We start from the raw sequence: 22,230 nt of genomic DNA, 5'->3' as shown, positions 1-22,230 counted from the left end.
GTGTACTATCTGTTGTCAAGAGAGAAGGTTTAAAAAGGTGTCTAAAGTTTGTAATTTCCACTTTAAAATGTCAGACTTGATTTATCCTAACAAAAATGTTATCAACCCCCTACAAAAATGTCCATTAATTGTAATCCACATAATAATTCACATTTCCTGTTGCTGCAGGATTATTTTCCTGCTATGAGAAACTGGTCAACATGTATATGTGCTGGTTGGTTGAGTAGTTGTAGTTGTTAATGTGCTCCAGCAACTTAGAATATCCCTAGCAACTTTTTTGTTCATACAAGAACCCATAACAAATGTATGATGAATGTTTTGTCTTTTGCGTTTCACCATGTCCAATACCACACACCCAACATTACCCAAGAGCTAGTATAATATAGCATCCATATTACACAGTAGTCAATAGTTATTGCAGTTACACCATAGTCATACTGTGGTAACAGGAACGTCAACACGACAGGAAACTTGTCTCCAGGTTCCCCTCCCTCCGTCTTAAGTTTCTGTTTGCCAGATGGAACTTAGGGAATCATGAGTCTTAGTCATTCCCATGGTTGGTGAAGCTGGTGTCAAGCCTCATGCCTCAATTGTAATTCTTCATCTTTCATCCTCCCACTCTATCTCTGTTTTTTCCCCTTTCCCCCATACTCTTAACAGATGGTGCTTTAAAATGTAAATGTATTTTTCCCACTAACATCAAGTTGCTGACTCGACCAAACTATATTAATCAGTGTTCTGGAGGTTTGTGTGACAACATGCTCGAAATAGCATAGAAGTGTTTGCATGTATTTGCATGAGTATAATTTGACTGTGGGTCCAGCTAAGAAATGTGGATGCTAATACTCTTGCGTAACTGATGAAGTGATATTAGTACAGGAACTAATATAATACATTAAGTTAGTTGAGATGGATTGTACATGTACTGTAAATGTGCTTGTTGCTTAGTGGTAATTGGTGTTAAGGTGCTCCAGCAAGTGTGTCTGCCCTGCAAACTTTATTGTTCAAACTAGAACCCATAACAAATTAATGATGTAATGTTTTTTGTTTTGCGTTTCACCATGTCCGATACCACCCACAGCATTACCCAAGAGCTATGGTATGACACACAATATTACACACACAGTGTAGGTTAAACATCCCACGGTCATTTGACTGACACCCTATTTCCCCTTCCCCTCTCCCTCTAAGTTTCTGTTAATTGTCATTCCCATGGTTGGTGAAGCTGGTGTCAAGCCTCATGCCTCAATTGTCATATTTCATCTTTCATCCTCCCATTCTATCTCAGTTTCTCCCCCCTTCTCTCTGATTCTCCCTCTCTCTCTCTCTCTCTCTCTCTCATCCCAATCTGTCCCACTCTGTTCTCCCTCAGTGGACGTCTGACTGGAGGGGAGTGGCAGTTCCTCTCTTTCCCTCTTCTTCCTTTCTCTCTCCCTGTCTTTTCCCTCTCTCACGTCCTCTCTCTGCTGCGCTGGATGTGAATAATAGATGGCTCTACTGATCCTCCTCTCCAGAGATCAGTGCTCTCTCTCTCTCTCTCTCTCTCTCTCTCTCTCTCTCTCTCTCTCTCTCTCTCTCTCTCTCTCTCTCTCTCTCTCTCTCTCTCTCTCTCTCTCTCTCTCTCTCTCTCTCTCTCTCTCTCTCTCTCTCTCTCTCTCTCTCTCTCTCTCTCTCTCTCTCTCTCTATCTATCTATCAGAATACAGCACACAAACCCAATGTGTGCAGCAGCATCTTCTGGTTAATTGTAATGATTTGGCGTGACTGTATCTAGCGCTTCTCTTCTGTCCAAAGCACTTTATATTGTAACTCAGTGCACCACCGATGTGGAGCCATTTCTCGATCTCTCTTTTTGTGCAGCGCTCTCACCCACCAGGCAATCATCTCTCAGTAGCTGTCATTCTCCTCTACCTGCAATATGACAGCAACTGACACTGACCCCACTTTATTACCAATTGTCCCTGTGACACACAATCTGTAGGAGCCTCTAGTGTTTTTATATATAGTGTAGATGAAGAAAAGGGAATAAGGAGAGGAAGACATCTTAGACTATTGAGATGTATCCCTTGAAATATAATTGCTTCCATGTCTGTAGTGTAGATGAAGGCGAGGAGACGAGGAGAGGAAGACAGCTAAGACTATTGAGATGCGTCCTTCTGAATCATCCTCTCTTTAGTCTTTAGACACAAAAACAGCACTGCATCGCCCAGAGCTGGAGCTGCTCTACTCTACTGTGTGTAGCAGAGCATCAATAACAGTGATTTTACTGCTGGGCTTTTCTCTCTCCACTGAGTGAGCAGGCCATGATGAGCCTAATAAAGACGTCCGGCAGGCTGGGTCGGCCGATGACTGAGGGTGTGAGGAGAGATGGGAGAGAGGAGAGGAGAGATGGGAGAGAGGAGAGGAGAGATGGGAGAGAGGAGAGGAGAGATGGGAGAGGAGAGATGGGAGAGAGGAGAGATGGGAGAGGAGAGATGGGAGAGAGGAGAGAGGAGAGATGGGAGAGAGGAGAGGAGAGATGGGAGAGAGGAGAGGAGAGATGGGAGAGAGGAGAGATGGGAGAGAGGAGAGGAGAGATGGGAGAGAGAAGAGATGGGCGAGAGGAGAGATGGGAGAGAGGAGAGGAGAGATGGGAGAGAGGAGAGATGGGAGAGAGGAGAGGAGAGATGGGAGAGAGGAGAGATGGGAGAGGAGAGATGGGAGAGAGGAGAGGAGAGATGGGAGAGAGGAGAGATGGGAGAGGAGAGATGAGAGATGGGAGAGAGGAGAGATGGGAGAGGAGAGATGGGAGAGAGGAGAGATGGGAGAGGAGAGATGGGAGAGAGGAGAGATGGGAGTGAGAAGAGGAGAGATGGGAGAGAGGAGAGGAGAGATGGGAGAGAGGAGAGGAGAGATGGGAGAGGAGAGATGGGAGAGAGGAGAGGAGAGATGGGAGAGAGGAGAGATGGGAGACTATCTGGCATCATAAACACAAGGACGGGGGAAAGGGCTGAGTACAGTCTTTAACATGAACACACCCGAGTTCACATATGCGTATGCACACACACACAAACACACACACATGCACACACACACACACACACACACACACACACACACACACACACACACTAACAGCCTGATGGCATACCAAGGACTCTTTGGGAATAGAAAAGCCTTCTTCCACTCCATCACCTCATCCCCTCTCCCTCTCCTCACACCCTCCAGCCCCTGACCTCAACTGGGATGTGTGGAAGCGGAGGAGGAGGACAGGGAGAGGGTGGAATGAGTGATGGCCTGGATATAAGGAAACCAGGATATAAGGAAACCAGACCAGAACCCCTGGGTCTTGGTCTCTCTCAGGTTGTTGGGGGCTTCCCATCTCCCACCTAATCTTTAATTGGAGGTTAGAAAGAGAGAAAGAGATTGAGAGAGAGTGAGAAAGAGACCAGAGAGAGAGAAAGACATTGAGAGAGAGAAAGAGATTGAGAGAGAGAGAGAACTCTAGTTAGAAGAGGAAGAAGGGGCATATAGCGGGAGACAGTGATCAAGTGTACAGTACCCCCTGCTCATTAAGCCTGTGCTAACATGGCATCATAAAAGAGAGTGCAACCCCCTCTGGCCTTCAGGTAACACCCAGTGGCTGCTCTGAGGCCATTTGGCAACCTCCACAGCCATCTATAATAAAGGCTCTGACAGATCCTGGTGCACTTTTGGGAACATAACAAGAACATAGTGATGTGTACTATAGGTAGCCTAGGGATATGTGCCAAATGGCTCCCATATAGTGTACTATATAGGGAACAGGGTGCCATTTGAGACGCAGCCTAGTTATGGCCACCAGGCTTTCCAGGATCAGTTTGTTTGTTGCTCGAGGATCAGGTAGAGAAGCTGGTATTGCCCTTCCTTGCCCTGCCTGCTTCCCACACGCACACACTTCTGCATGCACACAAACACACACGCAAGTATGCACACACACACACACGTATGCACACACACATGCACACACACGGACACATCCTTACACAGCTTAATTGGTGGCATTATGACACAGTTTGGGAATAGAAAAGCCTTCTTCCACTCCATCATCTCATCCCCTCTCCCTCTCCTCACACCCTCCAGCCCCTGACCTCACCTGGGATGTGTGGAAGTGGAGGAGGAGGAGAGAGAGGGAGAGGGTGGAATGAGTGATGGCCTGGATATAAGGAAACCAGGACACAGCCCCTGGGTCTTGGTCTCTCAGGTTGTTGGGGGCAAGAATGGGCATATCCTGGGAGGTGGTGATCAACTGTACCCTCTCTGATGCTCATAAAGCTTGTACTAACATGGCACATGGCATCATTCAAGAAAAGTGCAACTCCCTCTGGCATTCAGGTAACACCCACTGGCTGTTGTTCACTAGTTTACTCCAATTAGGGAAGGGGTGGTGGGGTTGGAAGGTAATAAAGGGAAATATATATATTTTTTAAAGGATATGTATATGTATGTATATATGTGTGTATATATATATATATATATATATATATATATATATATATATATATATATATATATATATATATATATATATATATATATATATTTGCGAGAAGAAAAAACAACATATGGGGGATTGGAAGTGATGCAGACAATTACATTCATGGAAGTTACAATCTATCTGCAATATTAAAGCTGATCCACCCCCCCCCAAAAAAAACAAACACCCACTGGCTGCTGTGAGGCCATTTGGCAACCTCCACAGCCATCTATATTTATGGCTGTCTGACAGCGTCCTGGTGCACTTTTGGGAACACAGTGATGTGTTAGCCCGTGGTAGCCTAGGTATTCAGCTGTTATGGCTGGCAGGCTTTTCAGGAGTAGTTTGTTGTGCAAGGATCCGGTAGAGAAGCCGGTCTCCATACGCACACTCCTACACACGCACGCATGCATGCACACACACACACACACTCCACCCCCTCGGCCCCTCCTGTTGATCACCCTGTTCCCACTGTTGTCAGAACAGCTCAGGAGTGACTGGAGGAGTGCCAGATGAACCCCATCCAAAACAAACCACTACCCCATCCTTCTCTACCCTGTCTCTTCTGACCTAAGCTACCAACTGCTTACTGGCATAAAGGCATTCACCCACCCTGACCTAACTGTCCCAGCCTCTATTGTCCTGGACTACCAGGGCTGGGGGTGACGCTGTCTGGCTGTCGGTGTGTGTGTGTGTGTGTGTGTGTGTGTGTGTGTGTGTGTGTGTGTGTGTGTGTGTGTGTGTGTGTGTGTGTGTGTGTGTGTGAGAGAGAGAGTATATGTGTGTGTGTGTGTGTGTCCGCAGAAGGGATGTGTGTGTGCATTTTGTCTGTCTGTCTGTCTGCCCGTCCGTCCGTCTGCCCTCAACTGAATTTTAATTCAGACTTAATGGAGGCTCATTTGTATGTAAAAGCCCTATCTGAGTCAAGGGAGAAGACCTTTGGAAGTTGCTCAACTTCTGTATACTGAACTGTACTGTAACCATTCGTAGCCATGCTCACCATACAGCACCAAACACAGCAGGGCAGATCCTACACTGTACACACTGGCTATGCAAAACGGCTTCCTCACGCCCAAATAGCTCTTCAGCAACAGGTGTCAAGTTGGGTTAATCTACACCATTCACCTACAATCGTACCAGTTCTTCCTACTGTGTTTTTGCCTTTGTGTGTTTCCTGTATAGAATTTACACTCTTCACTCTTAGCCTCCACTACTGCTACTTTCTTTTGCAGTCTAATATTTCCATCCCGAAGAGGTGAGATGGGGCCTAGTTTATTGCCTTTACCCCGTGCTGGGTGGCATTCCTTGGGGCATGGAGATGTGAAGACCCCGCTCCTGGTCCTCTATGGAATACTAAACAGACTCTTTCTCCATGTATTGTCCCTGGCCCTCCCTGCCCCAGGGTCCCTGCTGCTGTCGCTTAATCCTACAGACAGTGTGTGTGTGTGTGTGTGTGTGTGTGTGTGTGTGTGTGTGTGTGTGTGTGTGTGTGTGTGTGTGTGTGTGTGTATAGGCCTACATGGTGTGTGTATGTATGTGTGTGTGTGTGTGTGTGAGATCGAGGGGCGGGTGTGTGTGTTCTGGGAGGCAGACAGGCTCCAACAGAGCTTTAGTGATGTTAGGAATAGTACTTTTGGCTTCCAGCCCTGAGTTTTAGTCCGTTAGCAGTTCAACCAGCATAGCGAGAAAGAGAGAGAGAGAGAGAGAGAGAGAGAGAGAGAGCGAGAGAGAGAGAGAGAGAGAGAGAGAGAGAGAGAGAGAGAGAGAGAGAGAGAGAGAGAGAGAGAGAGAGAGAGAGAGAGAGAGAGAGAGAGAGAGAGAGAGAGAGAGAGAGAGAGAGAGAGAGAGAGAGAGAGGCAAAGGCAAAGAGCAGTTAGAGGTGAGAGCCCTTGAGTGATAATGCTTTTATTATCCTCTAAAGCTGTCTAATGCTCTGTGTGGGATGATATACATGTACCTGTGTGTAATTGGGCTGCCCTCTGTACCTCCCTCTCTCTCTCTCCTCCTCTCTCCCTCTCTCTCTCTCTCCCCGCTCTCTCTCCTCTCTCCCTCTCTCTCTCGCTCCCTCTCTCTCTCGCTCCCTCTCTCTCCTCTCTCCCTCTCTCCCTCTCTCTCTCGCTCCCTCTCTCTCTCTCTCTCCCTCTCTCCCTCCTACTTCTCCAGCATGTAGAGATAAAGTCATGTTCCTTTCTTAGCATTAGACTGGATTAGAGCTGTTGGAGTGACACTGAATGAATGACCAGTGTCTCATGAACTTTAACCTTTGGCCTCCCACCTCAATACCCTCCGTGACCCCTTGGGTCATCCCACAGTGACGGATTCCATGAGCCTAATTGATATTCCTTTAGTGTTTCACTTAAGACCTTGTTTGAGTTAAGACCACGTTTGAGCATTTGTTCTAGCACTTGCATTTTAGGTTTGTGCTCACTGTTCACTGATCACTGTTCAACCAACATGTTTTGACCTTTTGCTGAAAGCCTAAGAATGTATCTATCAGTGTTTCACGCTATCAATGTTTTGACTGGTGATGTAATAAGGCTGAGAGTACTATTTGCGTTGTCCTGAAGTCTGCACAAAAATGTGTGTGTATGCGCTTTCCAGATCGTGAGTGTTTTACGTGTACGTGCGTACGTGCGTATGTGTGTGTGTATTTACGTGTGTGTGTGTTCTGGGAGGCAGACAGGCTCCAACAGAGCTTTAGTGATGTTAGGAATAGTACTTTTGGCTTCCAGCCCTGAGTTTTAGTCCGTTAGCAGTTCAACCAGTATAGCAATGGAGCTAGAGACTGAGCACGGGAGAGAGAGAGAAGGGGAGAGAGGGAGAGAAAGAAAGAGAGAGAAAGAGAGAGAGAGAGCAGTTAGGGTGAGAGCCCTTGAGCGAAAATGTCTTTATTAGCCTCTAATCCTCTAATGCTCTGTGTGGGAGGATATACATGTGTGTTATTGGGCTGCCCTCTGTACCTCTCTCACTCTCTCCCTCTCTCTCTTTCTCTCCCTCTCTCCCTCTTTCTCTCTCTCTCTCTCTCTCTCTCTCTCTCTCTCTCCCTCCCTGTTCCTCTATTACAGAGAACGACCGATGTGGATTTTTTAGGGCCGATACTGATTTTTGGGGGTCAAGGAGGCCGATGGCCGATATATTTTAGGCCGATATTCAATATCATAAAATTAAAAAATGTTGATGACAAAATGTCCCAGAGACAGCCATGTATCCATTAATGCATCCATTTTTAAATCAAACAATACATTTGACTTTGTTTTTACCAATCTAACTACATAACAGCATAATGGTAATAATTGTATTTGAATGGTAAATCTCTTGATAAACTGGGTAAATCCAGATGGCATAGGCCTACTCACAATACAGGTGAATAGGAGTGTGTGCATACATTGAGTTATTGAGCTTGTTTTGGCTAATCAGTGGAGTCTATGGTGCTATAATGTCACGCCCTGACCTATAGAACTCTTGTTTGTTGAGTCAGGGTGTGGAAATCTATGTTAGATATTCTATGTTTCTGTTCTAGTTTTCTATTTCTATGTCTGGCCGGGTATAATTCCCAATCAGAGGCAGCTGTCGCTCATTGTCTCTGATTGGGGGATCATACTTAGGTAGCCTATTGCCTACTGTGTATTGTGGGATCTTGTTCTGTTTAGGCGTGTGTGTATAGCCTGAGGACTTCACGTTTCGTTGTATGTTTATTTAGTTAAATAAACATGTACGCTTTTCACGCTGAACCTTGGTCCGACCCGTCTCTCAACGTTCGTGACATACAAATGACAAACAATCTGTTTGCCTTCCATTTGGGTCTTATATTAGCCTACTGATCAACAACATTTGCGTAGAAGCGTCACTCCAGCATGTCACGACTGTATGGAAGGACATCATATAGGCACTGCAGTTAGTTTGAGAATATAAAAGAACATCTATTCAATGCAAATGGGTCCAATGTAACATCATGATTTGTGATCACGGTGCATATCAAACTAGTATTTTTAGTCATTTTCCGTGATCTGGAATTATTATTATTTTTGCTGTCAGGACGCATCTCTAAACAACTCAGCTGTCAGGACGAAATTCAAAACAACTCAATTGGCTAGTTCAGCTATCTGTCAATAAATGGGCGGGTTGTAACTTCATCCTACTGCTACGATTGGATAGAGCGAGGCTGGAACTCCGCTCCCTTTCACATCTCCTTACATCTCTCTCCATCGCTCATATGACTTGGTGCTGTTTACTGCTACTATGAGAACTAGCTCAATGGCGATTACATTTTCTACCAATCTATAAATGTGCATAATATCTAACAAGGATAGCGAGGGTAGGAAAAAATATGAAACTATGACGCACGTTCTGTCTGAATGAGTCAAATCTGCAAATAGTTTGAGACGTGAGAACGCACACACGCGCTGATCTATAGCTTTCTTGGTCCATAAACATTAAACATGCAGGAAGATTCTTAGGTAGCTAAACCAATTGCCAACCTTTATTTAGGGATTTTAAAACACTTCCTTCTTTCCCTATTACGACTTATATTTGCAACAGGAGTTCAATTTTGGTCACTGTGTCAATTCATCCATTTCTCAATACTACACCTTTCTATTGGAGAATGCGCTAGCTTGCTGCTTGCTGCTGCTTTTCCCAGCTAGACATTCGTCTGCATTGTGCAGTGCTCGTGGCTCAGGCAGTGAGTGGCTGCTGGCATAGCAACAGCTTTGCTATGTAGAGGAACTATTGGCTAAGCCGATAGAGAAGGGCCAATATCGGTCCGATATATCTGATTATCTGTCGTTCTCTACTCTATTACCATTAGACTGGATTAGAGGTGTTGGAGTGACACTGAATGACCAGTCTCATGACATTTGACCCCAACTCAATACCCTCCATGACCTCCTGTGACACCCAGAGTCTTCCCACAGTGAAGGAATCCATAAACCTGATTTAAATCCCTTCAGTGTTTTACTTAACATTTGAGCACGTGTTCTAGCACTTGGATTTTAGGTTTGAGCTCATAGTTCACTCCTAACCAACATGTAATGACCTTTGCCCTTTGCTGAAACCCTAAAACGTGTCTATCAGTGTTAGACACTATCAATGTTTTGACTGAAAGTCTGAGAGTACTATTTGCATAGTCCTGTAGTCCTGTAGTTCTGTTGACCTCACAAAGATGTGTGTGTGTGTGTGTGTGTGTGTGTGTGTGCGTGCCCTTTCCAGAGAGTGTGTATACGTGTGTGTGTGTGTGTGTGTGTGTGTGTGTGTGTGTGTGTGCGTGCCCTTTCCAGAGAGTGTGTATACGTGTGTGTGTGCATGTGTGCACGCATGCCCGTGTGTGTACCTCCCCTGCTCACCTCTCTCCCTTTCAGTTTGTAAATTGAAAAGTATTTTGTCTGTAATGTCTTTTTCGTTATGTGTCCCAGTAATACTAGCTGTCGCCATTGGCGTCGGCTAATGGGGATCCTAATAAATCAAATCAAATCTCTCTCTCTCTCTCTACAGCGTGGTGACAAAGCCCTTGCCCATCCGATCATGTGCACGCGGGTGTCCCCTAACTCTGAGCCAGGGTGCCATCTATTCCCAGAGGGAGAGGAGGAAGGAGAGGTGGAGGGCAGAGAGAGGGCAGAGTTAGACATGGACAGTGCTGTGGAGAGTAACCCGGGATCAGATGTCTCTGAAGGGGGAAGGAGCGGAGGAGACAAGGAGGATGGACTGGGGGCACTCTTCTTTCCTGGGGACAAGTGAGTACATTTACATTTTTAGTCATTTAGCAGACGCTCTTATCCAGAGTGACTCTTTTAGTTGTTAATCTGTGTGTGGTGTTGAACATGGTGTCTTTATGAATTAACTTTATTTATTTAAAAAATACTGTAGAGATTAGGCTCGTACATGTAACTCATCTATCTCATGTGAAATACACTGCTCAAAAAAATAAAGGGAACACTAAAATAACACATCCTAGATCTGAATGAATGAAATAGTCTTATTAAATACTTTTTTCTTTACATAGTTGAATGTGCTGACAACAAAATCACACAAAAATTATAAATGGAAATCAAATGTATCAACCCATGGAGGTCTGGATTTGGAGTCACCCTCAAAATTAAAGTGGAAAACCACACTACAGGCTGATCCAACTTTGATGTAATGTCCTTAAAACAAGTCAAAATGAGGCTCAGTAGTGTGTGTGGCCTCCACGTGCCTGTATGACCTCCCTACAACGCCTGGGCATGCTCCTGATGAGGTGGCGGATGGTCTCCTGAGGGATCTCCTCCCAGACCTGGACTAAAGCATCCGCCAACTCCTGGACAGTCTGTGGTGCAACGTGGCGTTGGTGGATGGAGCGAGACATGATGTCCCAGATGTGCTCAATTGGATTCAGGTCTGGGGAACAGGCGGGCCAGTCCATAGCATCAATGCCTTCCTCTTGCAGGAACTGCTGACACACTCCAGCCACATGAGGTCTAGCATTGTCTTGCATTAGGAAGAACCCAGGGCCAACCGCACCAGCATATGGTCTCACAAGGGGTCTGAGGATCTCATCTCGGTACCTAATGGCAGTCAGGCTACCTCTGGCGAGCACATGGAGGGCTGTGCGGCCCCCAAAAGAAATGCCACCCCACACCATGACTGACCCACCGCCAGCCTCCACGGCGTCTCCAGACTCTGTCACGTCTGTCACGTGCTCAGTGTGAACCTGCTTTCATCTGTGAAGAGCACAGTGGCGAATTTGCCAATCTTGGTGTTCTCTGGCAAATGCCAAACGTCCTGCACGGTGTTGGGCTGTAAGCACAACCCCCACCTGTGGACGTCGGGCCCTCATACCACCCTCATGGTGTCTGTTTCTGACCGTTTGAGCAGACACATGCACATTTGTGGCCTGCTGGAGGTCATTTTGCAGGGCTCTGGCAGTGCTCCTCCTGCTCCTCCTTGCACAAAGGCGGAGGTAGCAGTCCTGCTGCTGGGTTGTTGCCCTCCTACGGCCTCCTCCACGTCTCCTGATGTACTGGCCTGTCTCCTGGTAGCGCCTCCATGCTCTGGACACTACGCTGACAGACACAGCAAACCTTCTTGCCACAGCTCACATTGATGTGCCATCCTGGATGAGCTGCACTACCTGAGCCACTTGTGTGGGTTGTAGACTCCGTCTCATGCTACCACTAGAGTGAAAGCACCGCCAGCATTCAAAAGTGACCAAAACATCAGCCAGGAAGCATAGGAACTGAGAAGTGGTCTGTGGTCACCACCTGCAAAACCAGTCCTTTATTGGGTGTGTCTTGCTAATTGCCTATAATTTCCACCTGTTGTCTATTCCATTTGCACAACAGCATGTGAAATTTATTGTCAATCAGTGTTGCTTCCTAAGTGGACATTTTGATTTCACAGAAGTGTGATTGACTTGGAGTTACATTGTGTTGTTTAAGTGTTCCCTTTATTTTTTTGAGCAGTGTATATAATTTGCAATCTTATAAAAAATCTGCACTGTCAGTGTCAGAATTTGAATAGTCACCCTTAGAATTGAAAAATGAAATTACAATTTGTCTTTTTTTTTTACTTATTGAATGCCACTTCCTGAAAGTCTACTTCCTGTTTCTGCAGGTGCAGTCAGCTAAACCCATCGGTGACCTCTGACCTATCGACGCGTTCCTCGGCCTCTCTGAACGAGGAGCAGTTTGAGGACTACGGAGAGGGAGAGGACGTGGACTACACTCCCAGCAGCCCCTGCCCCGAGGACGAGACGCGCACCAACGGATACTCTGACCTGGGCTCCTCTGTACCCTCCAGGTAAGAGGAGACACAGACACACTAATACACAGACACACTATTACACAGACACACTATTACACAGACACACTAATACACAGACACATTATTACTCAGACACACTATTACACAGACACACTATTACACAGATACACTAATACACAGACACACTAATACACAGACACACTAATCCACATACACACTAATACACAGACACACTAATCCACAGACACACTAATCCACAGACACACTAATCCACAGACACACTAATCCACAGACACACTATTACACAGATACACTAATACACAGACACACTATTACACATACACACTATTACACAGATACACTAATACACAGACACACTAATCCACAGACACACTAATCCACAGACACACTAATCCACAGACACACTAATACACAGACACACTATTACACAGATACACTAATACACAGACACACTAATACACAGACACACTAATCCACAGACACACTAATACACAGACACACTAATACACAGACACACTAATACACAGACACACTAATCCACAGACACACTATTACACAGACACACTATTACACAGACACACTATTACACAGACACTATTAAACAGTCACACTAATACACAGACACACTATTACACAGACACACTAATACACAGACACACTAATCCACAGACACACTAATCCACAGACACACTAATCCACAGACACACTATTACACAGATACACTAATACACAGACACACTAATCCACAGACACACTAATCCACAGACACACTAATACACAGACACACTATTACACAGATACACTAATACACAGACACACTAATACACAGACACACTAATCCACAGACACACTAATACACAGATACACTAATACACAGACACACTAATACACAGACACACTAATCCACAGACACACTATTACACAGACACACTATTACACAGACACACTATTACACAGACACACTAATACACAGACACACTAATACACAGACACACTAATCCACAGACACACTATTAAACAGTCACACTAATACACAGACACACTATTACACAGACACACTAATACACAGACACACTAATACACAGACACACTAATCCACATACACACTAATACACAGACACACTAATCCACAGACACACTAATCCACAGACACACTAATCCACAGACACACTATTACACAGATACACTAATACACAGACACACTAATCCACAGACACACTAATACACATACACTATTACAGACACACTATTACACAGACACACTATTACACAGACACACTAATACACATACACACTAATCCACAGACACACTAATCCACAGACACACTAATCCACAGACACACTATTACACAGATACACTAATACACAGACACACTAATCCACAGACACACTATTACACAGACACTATTACAGACACACTATTACACAGACACTATTAAACAGTCACACTAATACACAGACGCACTATTACACAGACACACTAATACACAGACACACTTTTACATAGAGAACAGAAAGTTGCGGTACACCAAATGCAACCAGAAATACAAACATAGACATGACCAAAACTGTGACATTATATGAGACAGAAACACAAACACGAAGATGATTCAATACCTGTCAAACATCATGTGACCCCGAAAGGCAAACTCATAAACTTACAGAAATCTGCATAACAGTGTGCAACAAAAAGATGACAAATACATGCACAGCATCACCCAGCCCATAAATACAAAAACACAGAGCTAAGAGTTTGAACGATTTCAGATCCCAGTGATGATGACTTACTGAACTCCACAGAGCATAATGTTCTTCTCCCAAAAAATATATTTTCACAAAACACCCCCTGTCAAGTCTCATACCCCCTGTCCTATAAGCCTGTTACCCTCTTAATCCCTCTGTGCGTGTGTGTGTATGTGTATGTATGTGTGTGTGTGTGTGTGTGTGTGTGTACTCACTTCAGGCTGCTTCTCTCCTCTCTCACAGCTTAGCTTACCAAACTCATTAGTTTTTACTCTTGACTGGAACAGAGTAGGATGATATCCCAATGGTACCCTATTACCTACATATTGCACTACTTTTGAACAGAGCCTTATGGACCCTGGTCAAAAGTAGTGCACTATAAAGGGAATACGGTGCCATTTGAGACGTAGCCTATATGGCCCCCAGGGCCTCTCTTGATTAATATTCATCTATAGAGCTGTTTTTAAGGAGGATTTACTCCCAACACTATTCGGCTTCCTTGTTCCTGCTCAGAATATCAAGTACCTAAAGTCATTACTATGGACTTTTAGTCCTACTTTTAAGTTGAGTTTAGATTAGTGCTTTATGATATTTTTAGATGGTTGGGTACGTTTCCATGGGAATGTGAACATACAGTGCATTCGGAAAGTATTCAGACCCCTTGACTTTTTCCACATTTTGTTATGTTACAGCCTTATTCTAAAATGGATGAAAGAGGTTTTTCCCCTCATCAATCTACACACAATACCCCATAATGACAAAGCAACAACAGGTTTTTAGAAATGTTTGGAAATTTATATAAAAAATATAAAAGAACTGAAATAATACATTTACATAAGTATTCAGGCACACCTGTATTTCGGAAGTTTCTCCCATTCTTCTCTGCAGATCCTCTCAAGCTCTGTCAGGTTTGATGGGGAGTGTTGCTGCACAGCTATTTTCAGGTCTCTCCAGATATATTCGATCGGGTTCAAGTCCGGGCTCTGGCTGGGCCACTCAAGGACATTCAGAGACTCGTCCCAAAGCCACTCCTGCGTTGTCTTGGCTGTGTGCTTAGGGTTGTTGTCCTGTTGGAAGGTGAACCTTCGCCCCAGTCTGAGGTCCTGAGCAATCTGGAGCAGGTTTTCATCAAGGATCTCTCTGTACTTTGCTCCATTCATCTTTCCCTCGATCCTGACTAGTCTCCCAGTCCCTGCCGTTGAAAAACATCCCCGCAGCATGATGCTGCCACCACCATGCTTCACCGTAGGGATGGTGCCAGGTTTCCTCCAGACATGACGCTTGGCATTCAGGCCAAAGAGTTCAATCTTGGTTTCATCAGACCAGAGAATCTTGTTTATCATGGTCTGAGAGTCCTTTAGGTGCCTTTTGGCAAACTCCAAGCGGGCTGTCATTTGTCTTTTACTGAGGAGTGGCTTCCGTCTGGCCACTCTACCATAAAGGCCTGATTGGTGGAGTGCTGCAGAGATGGTTGTCCTTCTGGAAGTTTCTGCCATCTCCACAGAGGAACTCTGGAGCTCTGTCAGAGTGGATATCGGGTTCTTGGTCACCTCCCTGACCAAGGCCCTTCTTCTATGATTGCTCAGTTTGGCTGGGCGGCCAGCTCTAGGAAGAGTCTTGGTGGTTCCAAACTTCTTCCATTTAAGAATGATGGAGACCACTGTGTTCTTGGGGACTTTCAATGCTGCAGACATTTTTGGTACTATTCCCCAGTTCTGTGCCTCGACACAATCCTGTCTCTGAGCTCTACGGACAATTCCTTCGACCTCATGGCTTGGTTTTTGCTCTGACATGCACTGTCAACTGTGGGACTTTTTTTTGTCCAATCAATTGAATTTACCACAGGTGGACTCCAATCAAGTTGTAGAAACATCTCAAGGATGATCAATAGAAACAGAATGCACCTGAGCTCAATTTCGAGTGTCATAGTAAAGGGTCTGAATACTTATGTAAATATGGTATTTCTGTTTCTATTTCTTTTTTTTATAAATTAGCAAAAATTTGCTAAAAAATTTTAAAACCAGTTTTTGCTTTGTCATTATGGGGCATTGTGTGTATCCAATTTAGAATAAGGCTGTAACGTAACCAAATGTGGAAAAAATTAAGGGGTCTGAATACTTTCCTATAGCACTGTATGTGAACATATGGTATGTGTGTGGTATGTGTTGTGGTGTTGTGTTGTTATAGTAATAGGAACGTATTGTAGTTTGAACAGGAATAGTTGTGGTACTACTCTCATAATACAGTGGTCCTGTGAATACAGTGTACTGTGTGTTTGCACGTACACTACCGTTCAAAAGTTTGTGGTCAGAAATGTCCTTGTTTTGGAAAGAAAAGCTTGTTCTGAGAAATGAAGGCTATTCCATGCGAGAAATTGCCAAGAAACTGAAGATCTCGTACAACAGTGAAGAGGCGACTCCGGGATGCTGACCTTCTAGGCAGAATTGCAAAGAAAAAGCCATATCTCAGACTGGCCAATAAAAATAAAAGATTAAGATGGGCAGTCTGAGATATAGCTTTTTCTTTGCAACTCTGCCTAGAAGGTCAGCATCCCAGAGTCACCTCTTCGCAGTTGACGTTGAGACTGATGTTTTGCAGGTACTATTTAATGAAGCTGCCAATTGAGGACCTGTGAGGCGTCTGTTTCTCAAACTAGACACTCTAATGCAGGGGTGTCAAACGTCCGGCCCACGGGCCGGATCAGGCCCGCAAACGGGTTTAATCCGGCCCGCGAGATGATTTTGGAAAAAAAATAAAAATAAATTTATAATAATTTTGTAAAGTATAAAAATGCGCTGCAATTTTTCAATAAAATAAACTGCTGTTCCAATTGCGTCCACTGGATGGCGCAATAGCAATTGTGTTAAGCAAGCAAACTGTTTATACCGGGGCAGAGCAAGTAGGTCAAGCACGTGCAGCCAATGAGCTACTTTGTTTTGCCCGCAATATTTATTACGGCTTCTACTTTTAACATTATGTGCTTTGGCACCCTCATTGCCCCAATATGTCTCTGTCAAAAAAGAGAAAAGTGGACGCAGAGTGCAGAGTGTTCCAAGAAAAATGGTCATCCTATTTATTCACGGAATTGAATGGGAAAGCTGTATGTTTGGTGTGTTCAGAGCATGTTGCAGTGCTGAAAGAATATAACCTTCGTCGCCACTATGTGAGTCTTCATGCCGACAAATATGACAACTTTCAAGGACAGCGGAGATGAGAGAAGGTGAATGAACTGTTGGCGGGTCTGAAGAAACAGCAGTCTGTGTTTACTCACAGCCGAGACATCAGTGACGCTGCAGTGAAAGCTAGCTACCTCATTGCTAATGAAATCGCAGTGGCTTTAAAACCATTTAGTGAGGGTGAATTTGTAAAAACATGCATGATGAAGGCAGCGGAGATTGTGTGCCCTGAAAAGCGGCAGGCTTTTGCAAATATCAGCCTGACAAGAAACACAGTTGCAGACAGGATTTCCGATCTTTCAGTGGATTTGGACAGCCAGTTGAAGCAAAAAGTAAAGTCATTTATTGCGTTTTCGGTTGCAATTGATGAAAGCACGGACATTACAGATGTTGCACAACTGGCCATTTTCATCCGCGGAGTTGATGACACATTGACCGTCACCGAGGAGTTCGTGGAGTTGGTGCCGATGACAGATACAATGACAGCAGCTGATATTTTTACCGCACTCGTCGGCGCGCTGGACAGGGTCGGAGTGGACTGGTCCCGCGCTGTCAGCCTGGCTACAGATGGTGCGCCCTCAATGATCGGGAAAAAAGCAGGCGTTGTGACAAAGTTCAGAGAGAAAGTGCAATCTGCAAATGGAGGACGTGATTTTTTGACTTTTCACTGTATTTTGCACCAGGAGGCTTTGTGTTGCAAGTCATTAAAGATGGATAACGTCATGAAGGTGGTCATCCAAACTGTTAATTTCATCCGATCCAGAAGCCTGAATCACCGTCAGTTTGACAGCCTTCTCAGAGAGAAAGACCACATCTATGGCCTGCCATACCACACTGAGGTAAGATGGTTAAGCCGAGGTGCTGTGCTGAGGCGTTTCTTTGATTTACGAGAAGAAATTGAACAGTTCATGGAAGAAAAGGGCAAACCAGTGTTAGAATTTCATTCCGCAGAATGGATGCAGGACCTTGCATTTATGGTGGATGTTACAGAGCACCTGAATAACTTGAACAAACAGCTGCAAGGGCGCAACAAAGTTGTCACGCAGTATTATGACAGCATACGTTCTTTCAAGTTGAAGCTGTCATTGTGGGAGACGCAACTCGCCGGTGGTGATGCAGCTCACTTCCCCTGTCTGAAAAATGTGTGCGCGACCCAACATGTGGCAGACATGAAGCGGTTCAAAGATAAAATAACGGGACTGTTACGGGAGTTTGAGCAACGCTTTCAGATTTATGTTTATATGTTTTTATGTTGATGTGCTATTGTTTTTAATTGATTTTATTTTATTTGTATATTTAACCTATTCTTGACTCTGTGGTTCTTGCACTTGTTTGGGGAACAGGATTTCATTATTTTTATCTACATTTCTGCCTGAGAAATGACACCCTGATATAGTTCTGTGATCTGTGATATACGTCTGTGAATCACTGAGGCATTTTGTGTTTGTGTGTTCTTTGTCCTCAGAACTTTCAAATAACTTGAGGTGTTTTATGATTAATAGTGATGTTGTGCTTTTGGACACTGTCCTCAGGATCCAGCTTTATGTTTATATGTTTTTATGTTGATGTGCTATTGTTTTTAATTGATTTTATTTTATTTGTATATTTAACCTATTCTTGACTCTGTGGTTCTTGCACTTGTTTGGGGAACATGATTTCATTATTTTTATCTACATTTCTGCCTGAGAAATGACACCCTGATATAGTTCTGTGATCTGTGAAACAGTTCTGTTAATCACTGAGGCATTGTGTGTTCTTTTTCTTTAGAATTTTCAAATAAACTTGGACACACTGTCCTCAGGCTCCAGCTTTATGTTGTATGTTGATCGTATTAAAACAAAGAAAACAATCTGAAGTTGTTGTTTTTAAGTTATATATACCATGATTTTTCCGGTCCGGCCCACTTGGGAATAGATTTTCCTCCATGTGGCCCCTGAGCTAAAATGAGTTTGACACCCCTGCTCTAATGTATTTGTCCTCTTGCTCAGTTGTGCACCGGGGCCTCCCACTCCTCTTTCTATTCTGGTTAGAGCTAGTTTGCACTGTTCTGTGAAGGGTCTCAAGAAGGCCAGTTTAATTGCTTCTTTAATCAGCACAACAGTTTTCAGCTGTGCTAACATAATTGCAAAAGGGTTTTCTAATGATCAATTAGCCTTTTAAAATGATAAACTTGGATTAGCAAACACAACGTGCCATTGGAACACAGGACTGATGGTTGCTGATAATGGGCCTCTGTACGCCTATGTAAATATTCCATTAAAAATCTGCCGTTTCCAGCTACAATAGCCATTTACAACATTAACAATGTCTACACTGTATTTCTGATCAATTTGATGTTATTTTAATGGACAAAAAATTTGCTTTTCTTTCGAAAACAAGGACATTTCAAAGTGACCCCAAACTTTTGAACGGTAGTGTACATGTCATGTGTTTGTGTGTGTGGGCGGGGATGGGTGTGGTGTGAATACAGTGTACTGTGTGTTTGCACGTGCATTTAATGTGTTTGTGTGTCTGCTGTATTTGTATTTATGATGATCCCAGTAGTTCCTGCCAAGGCAGCAGCTATTCCTCCTGGGGTCCAGCAAAATTAAGGCAGTTATATACAATTAAAAACATTTACATTACATTTCACAACAGATTTCACAACACATTAAGTGTATTCCCTCAGGCCACTACTCTACTACCACATATCTACAACACAAAATCCATGTGTACGTGTGTGTATAGTGCGTATGCGTGTCTGTGCCTGTGTGTGTGTCTCTTCACACACACAGGTGTATTTGTTATCTGTTTTTTAAATCTGATTTTACTGCTTACTGTGTGTGTGATGTATGTGTGTGATGTGTGTATATTCTCTATCTAACGCTATATCTTTATCTGTGTGTGTAGTGCTGGCCAGACCCCCAGGAAGACACGCCACATGTACAACAATGAGATGATGGATGTGTACTGCTCCCAGTGCTGTAAGAAGGTCAACCTACTCAACGACCTGGAGGCCAGGCTGAAGAACCTCAAGGCCAACAGGTAACACAGGATAGGACACCCACCAACACCATCACACGTACGCATACGGCCTAGAGCCCAGCTGAGTAAGTGGATCTATAACTAGCATCAGATCCTGTCAGATCACGTGGTCAGGAAAACTCCTTGCTCTAAGAATGAGATGTGTTCTCACAGAAAATGAACCTGGTCATTATTTCAGGGAGATGACATACTTCTATTGTCCACTATGTTTACCCTGACTGTACTGTAGGTAAGATAGGTTAAATAATACTGCCATAGTGACCTGCTGTTTATTTTGGTGATGTCACAAAGGGCTTAAATGTATTGTCCCCACACACACGCACAACTTGTTACGTAAATCCCCAAATGTCAGAATGGGTCGCCACCATTCATTGACCCACATCATCAGCGTGTGTATAGTGAGAGGCGTTGGCGGTCTTTTTATCCTGTGTGATCATTATGGAGTTAATCACTTCCTCTGTAAACGAACAGACACACACACACCTGCTTTGATGGACACACACTGACTGACACACTCACATCTCACATATAACTTACATATAGACTTGCACTCTATTGTACACAGACAGACAGACAGACAGACAGACAGACAGACAGACACACACACACACACACACACACACACACACACACACACACACACACACACACACACACACACACACACACACACACACACACACACACACACACACACACACACACACACACACACACACACACACACACACACACACACACACACACAAACAAACACACACACACACACATACACACTTGCACTCCTACCATATGTAAGCCATAGCAGTAGTGGCCCTAGGCTGGTGAACTCGGTAATGAATGTAATGAAGTAGTGAGGACTCTGGAATCGTTTTGTCTTCCCTTCAACTACTGCTCTGTCTCTGCTGACTCTACAGTTCTTCTGCCTGAAAAAGTTATGCTCTACTAAGATGTATCACCTGGGCTTACAGTAATTAGTCAGACCCCTACCTTCTGCAGGAGAGCAAGTAAAGAGGAAGATGGAGGGAGGAGAGGGAGAGAGGATGGGGATGAGAGAGGGGGAATGGGAGTGGGAGAGAGAAAGTGAGAAGGAAGAGTGAGAAGGAGAAAGAAGGAGAGGAGGGAGGTGAGAGAACGTGGAATGATGAACGGGTGAATGGGCATGCAGAGAAGGAAAAAGCGACAAAGGAGGGATTGTAGGTGAAGGAGAAGAAGATATGAAAGCAAAGATTGATGATGCAGAGTGTTGCTGGCAGAGAGATGGAAGACTTCACAAGATCAATCTTTGAAGGAAGGACAGGCAGAGACAGAAAAAGATGGATGGAGAGATGGATGATTGAAGACGCCCTGTCAGCATGTAGTCAGTCTGGGGAGATGCTTCAGTTGAAATGGCATAAATGTGTGTGTGTGTGTGCGCGCACGTGCACGTGCATTTGTGTGTGTGCGAGAGATTTCTCTCTTTGATTTAATAGTGAAGCAGACACAAAGCTTTGAGACAGAACTATTGCTTAGCCAACAAAACTACTGTTCCCAGCAGCACCCTCAGGGAACATTATTTCATTAACATTGACATGCCCTTCGTGCCCTACTCTCTGGTTGTGTCGTAAATGGCACCCTCTTCCCTTTATAGGGCTCTACTATTGACCAGGGTCTGTAGGGCTCTAGTCAATAGTAGTGCACTATATAGGAAACATGGTGCCATTTGGAACACATACTCTCTTTCTCCTCTTGTGCAAAATGCTGATTAACAATACTATCTTAATACCAATCACACAGCAATTAGCTTTACTATCTATAATTCATTGTTATAACTAATAAACTAAAGTCTCTAGACATATCCATGACATTTGACAAGGGTAAGACTAACTGTGATGTTTTCTGTTTCTTTTTCTCCAGCCCCAATAGGAAAATCTCCAGCACAGCCTTTGGCAGGTCAGTCACGTCTCCATATGTATGTGTTGTTACTGTGTTTGTTTTTGTATGTTGGCCACTTCCTTATTGATCCAGTCCCTTAGTCATGTGATCATTATGTTAG

The 22,230-nt window shown here is 44.2% G+C and overlaps 1 protein-coding gene across 1 annotated transcript in view; it reads left to right on the top strand.

Moving 5' to 3' along the window:
• LOC311113257 (rab11 family-interacting protein 4A-like) overlaps positions 1 to 22,230 on the top strand; it is a 39,978-nt gene that overhangs the window by 5,889 nt on the left and 11,859 nt on the right. Inside the window, exons 2-5 of the mRNA XM_084156464.1 lie at positions 9,985 to 10,223; positions 12,082 to 12,267; positions 20,061 to 20,195; positions 22,092 to 22,127. Coding sequence (XP_084012590.1) covers positions 9,985 to 10,223; positions 12,082 to 12,267; positions 20,061 to 20,195; positions 22,092 to 22,127 — 596 coding nt within the window. The remainder of the gene's footprint in view (positions 1 to 9,984; positions 10,224 to 12,081; positions 12,268 to 20,060; positions 20,196 to 22,091; positions 22,128 to 22,230) is intronic.

The sequence above is a fragment of the Coregonus lavaretus genome (genome assembly GCF_964263955.1).
Source record: "Coregonus lavaretus genome assembly, chromosome: 40".
Classification (NCBI taxonomy): domain Eukaryota; kingdom Metazoa; phylum Chordata; class Actinopteri; order Salmoniformes; family Salmonidae; genus Coregonus; species Coregonus lavaretus.
The sequence above is the reverse complement of the archived record's forward strand: the minus strand, read 5'-3'. Positions and strand labels throughout refer to the sequence as shown.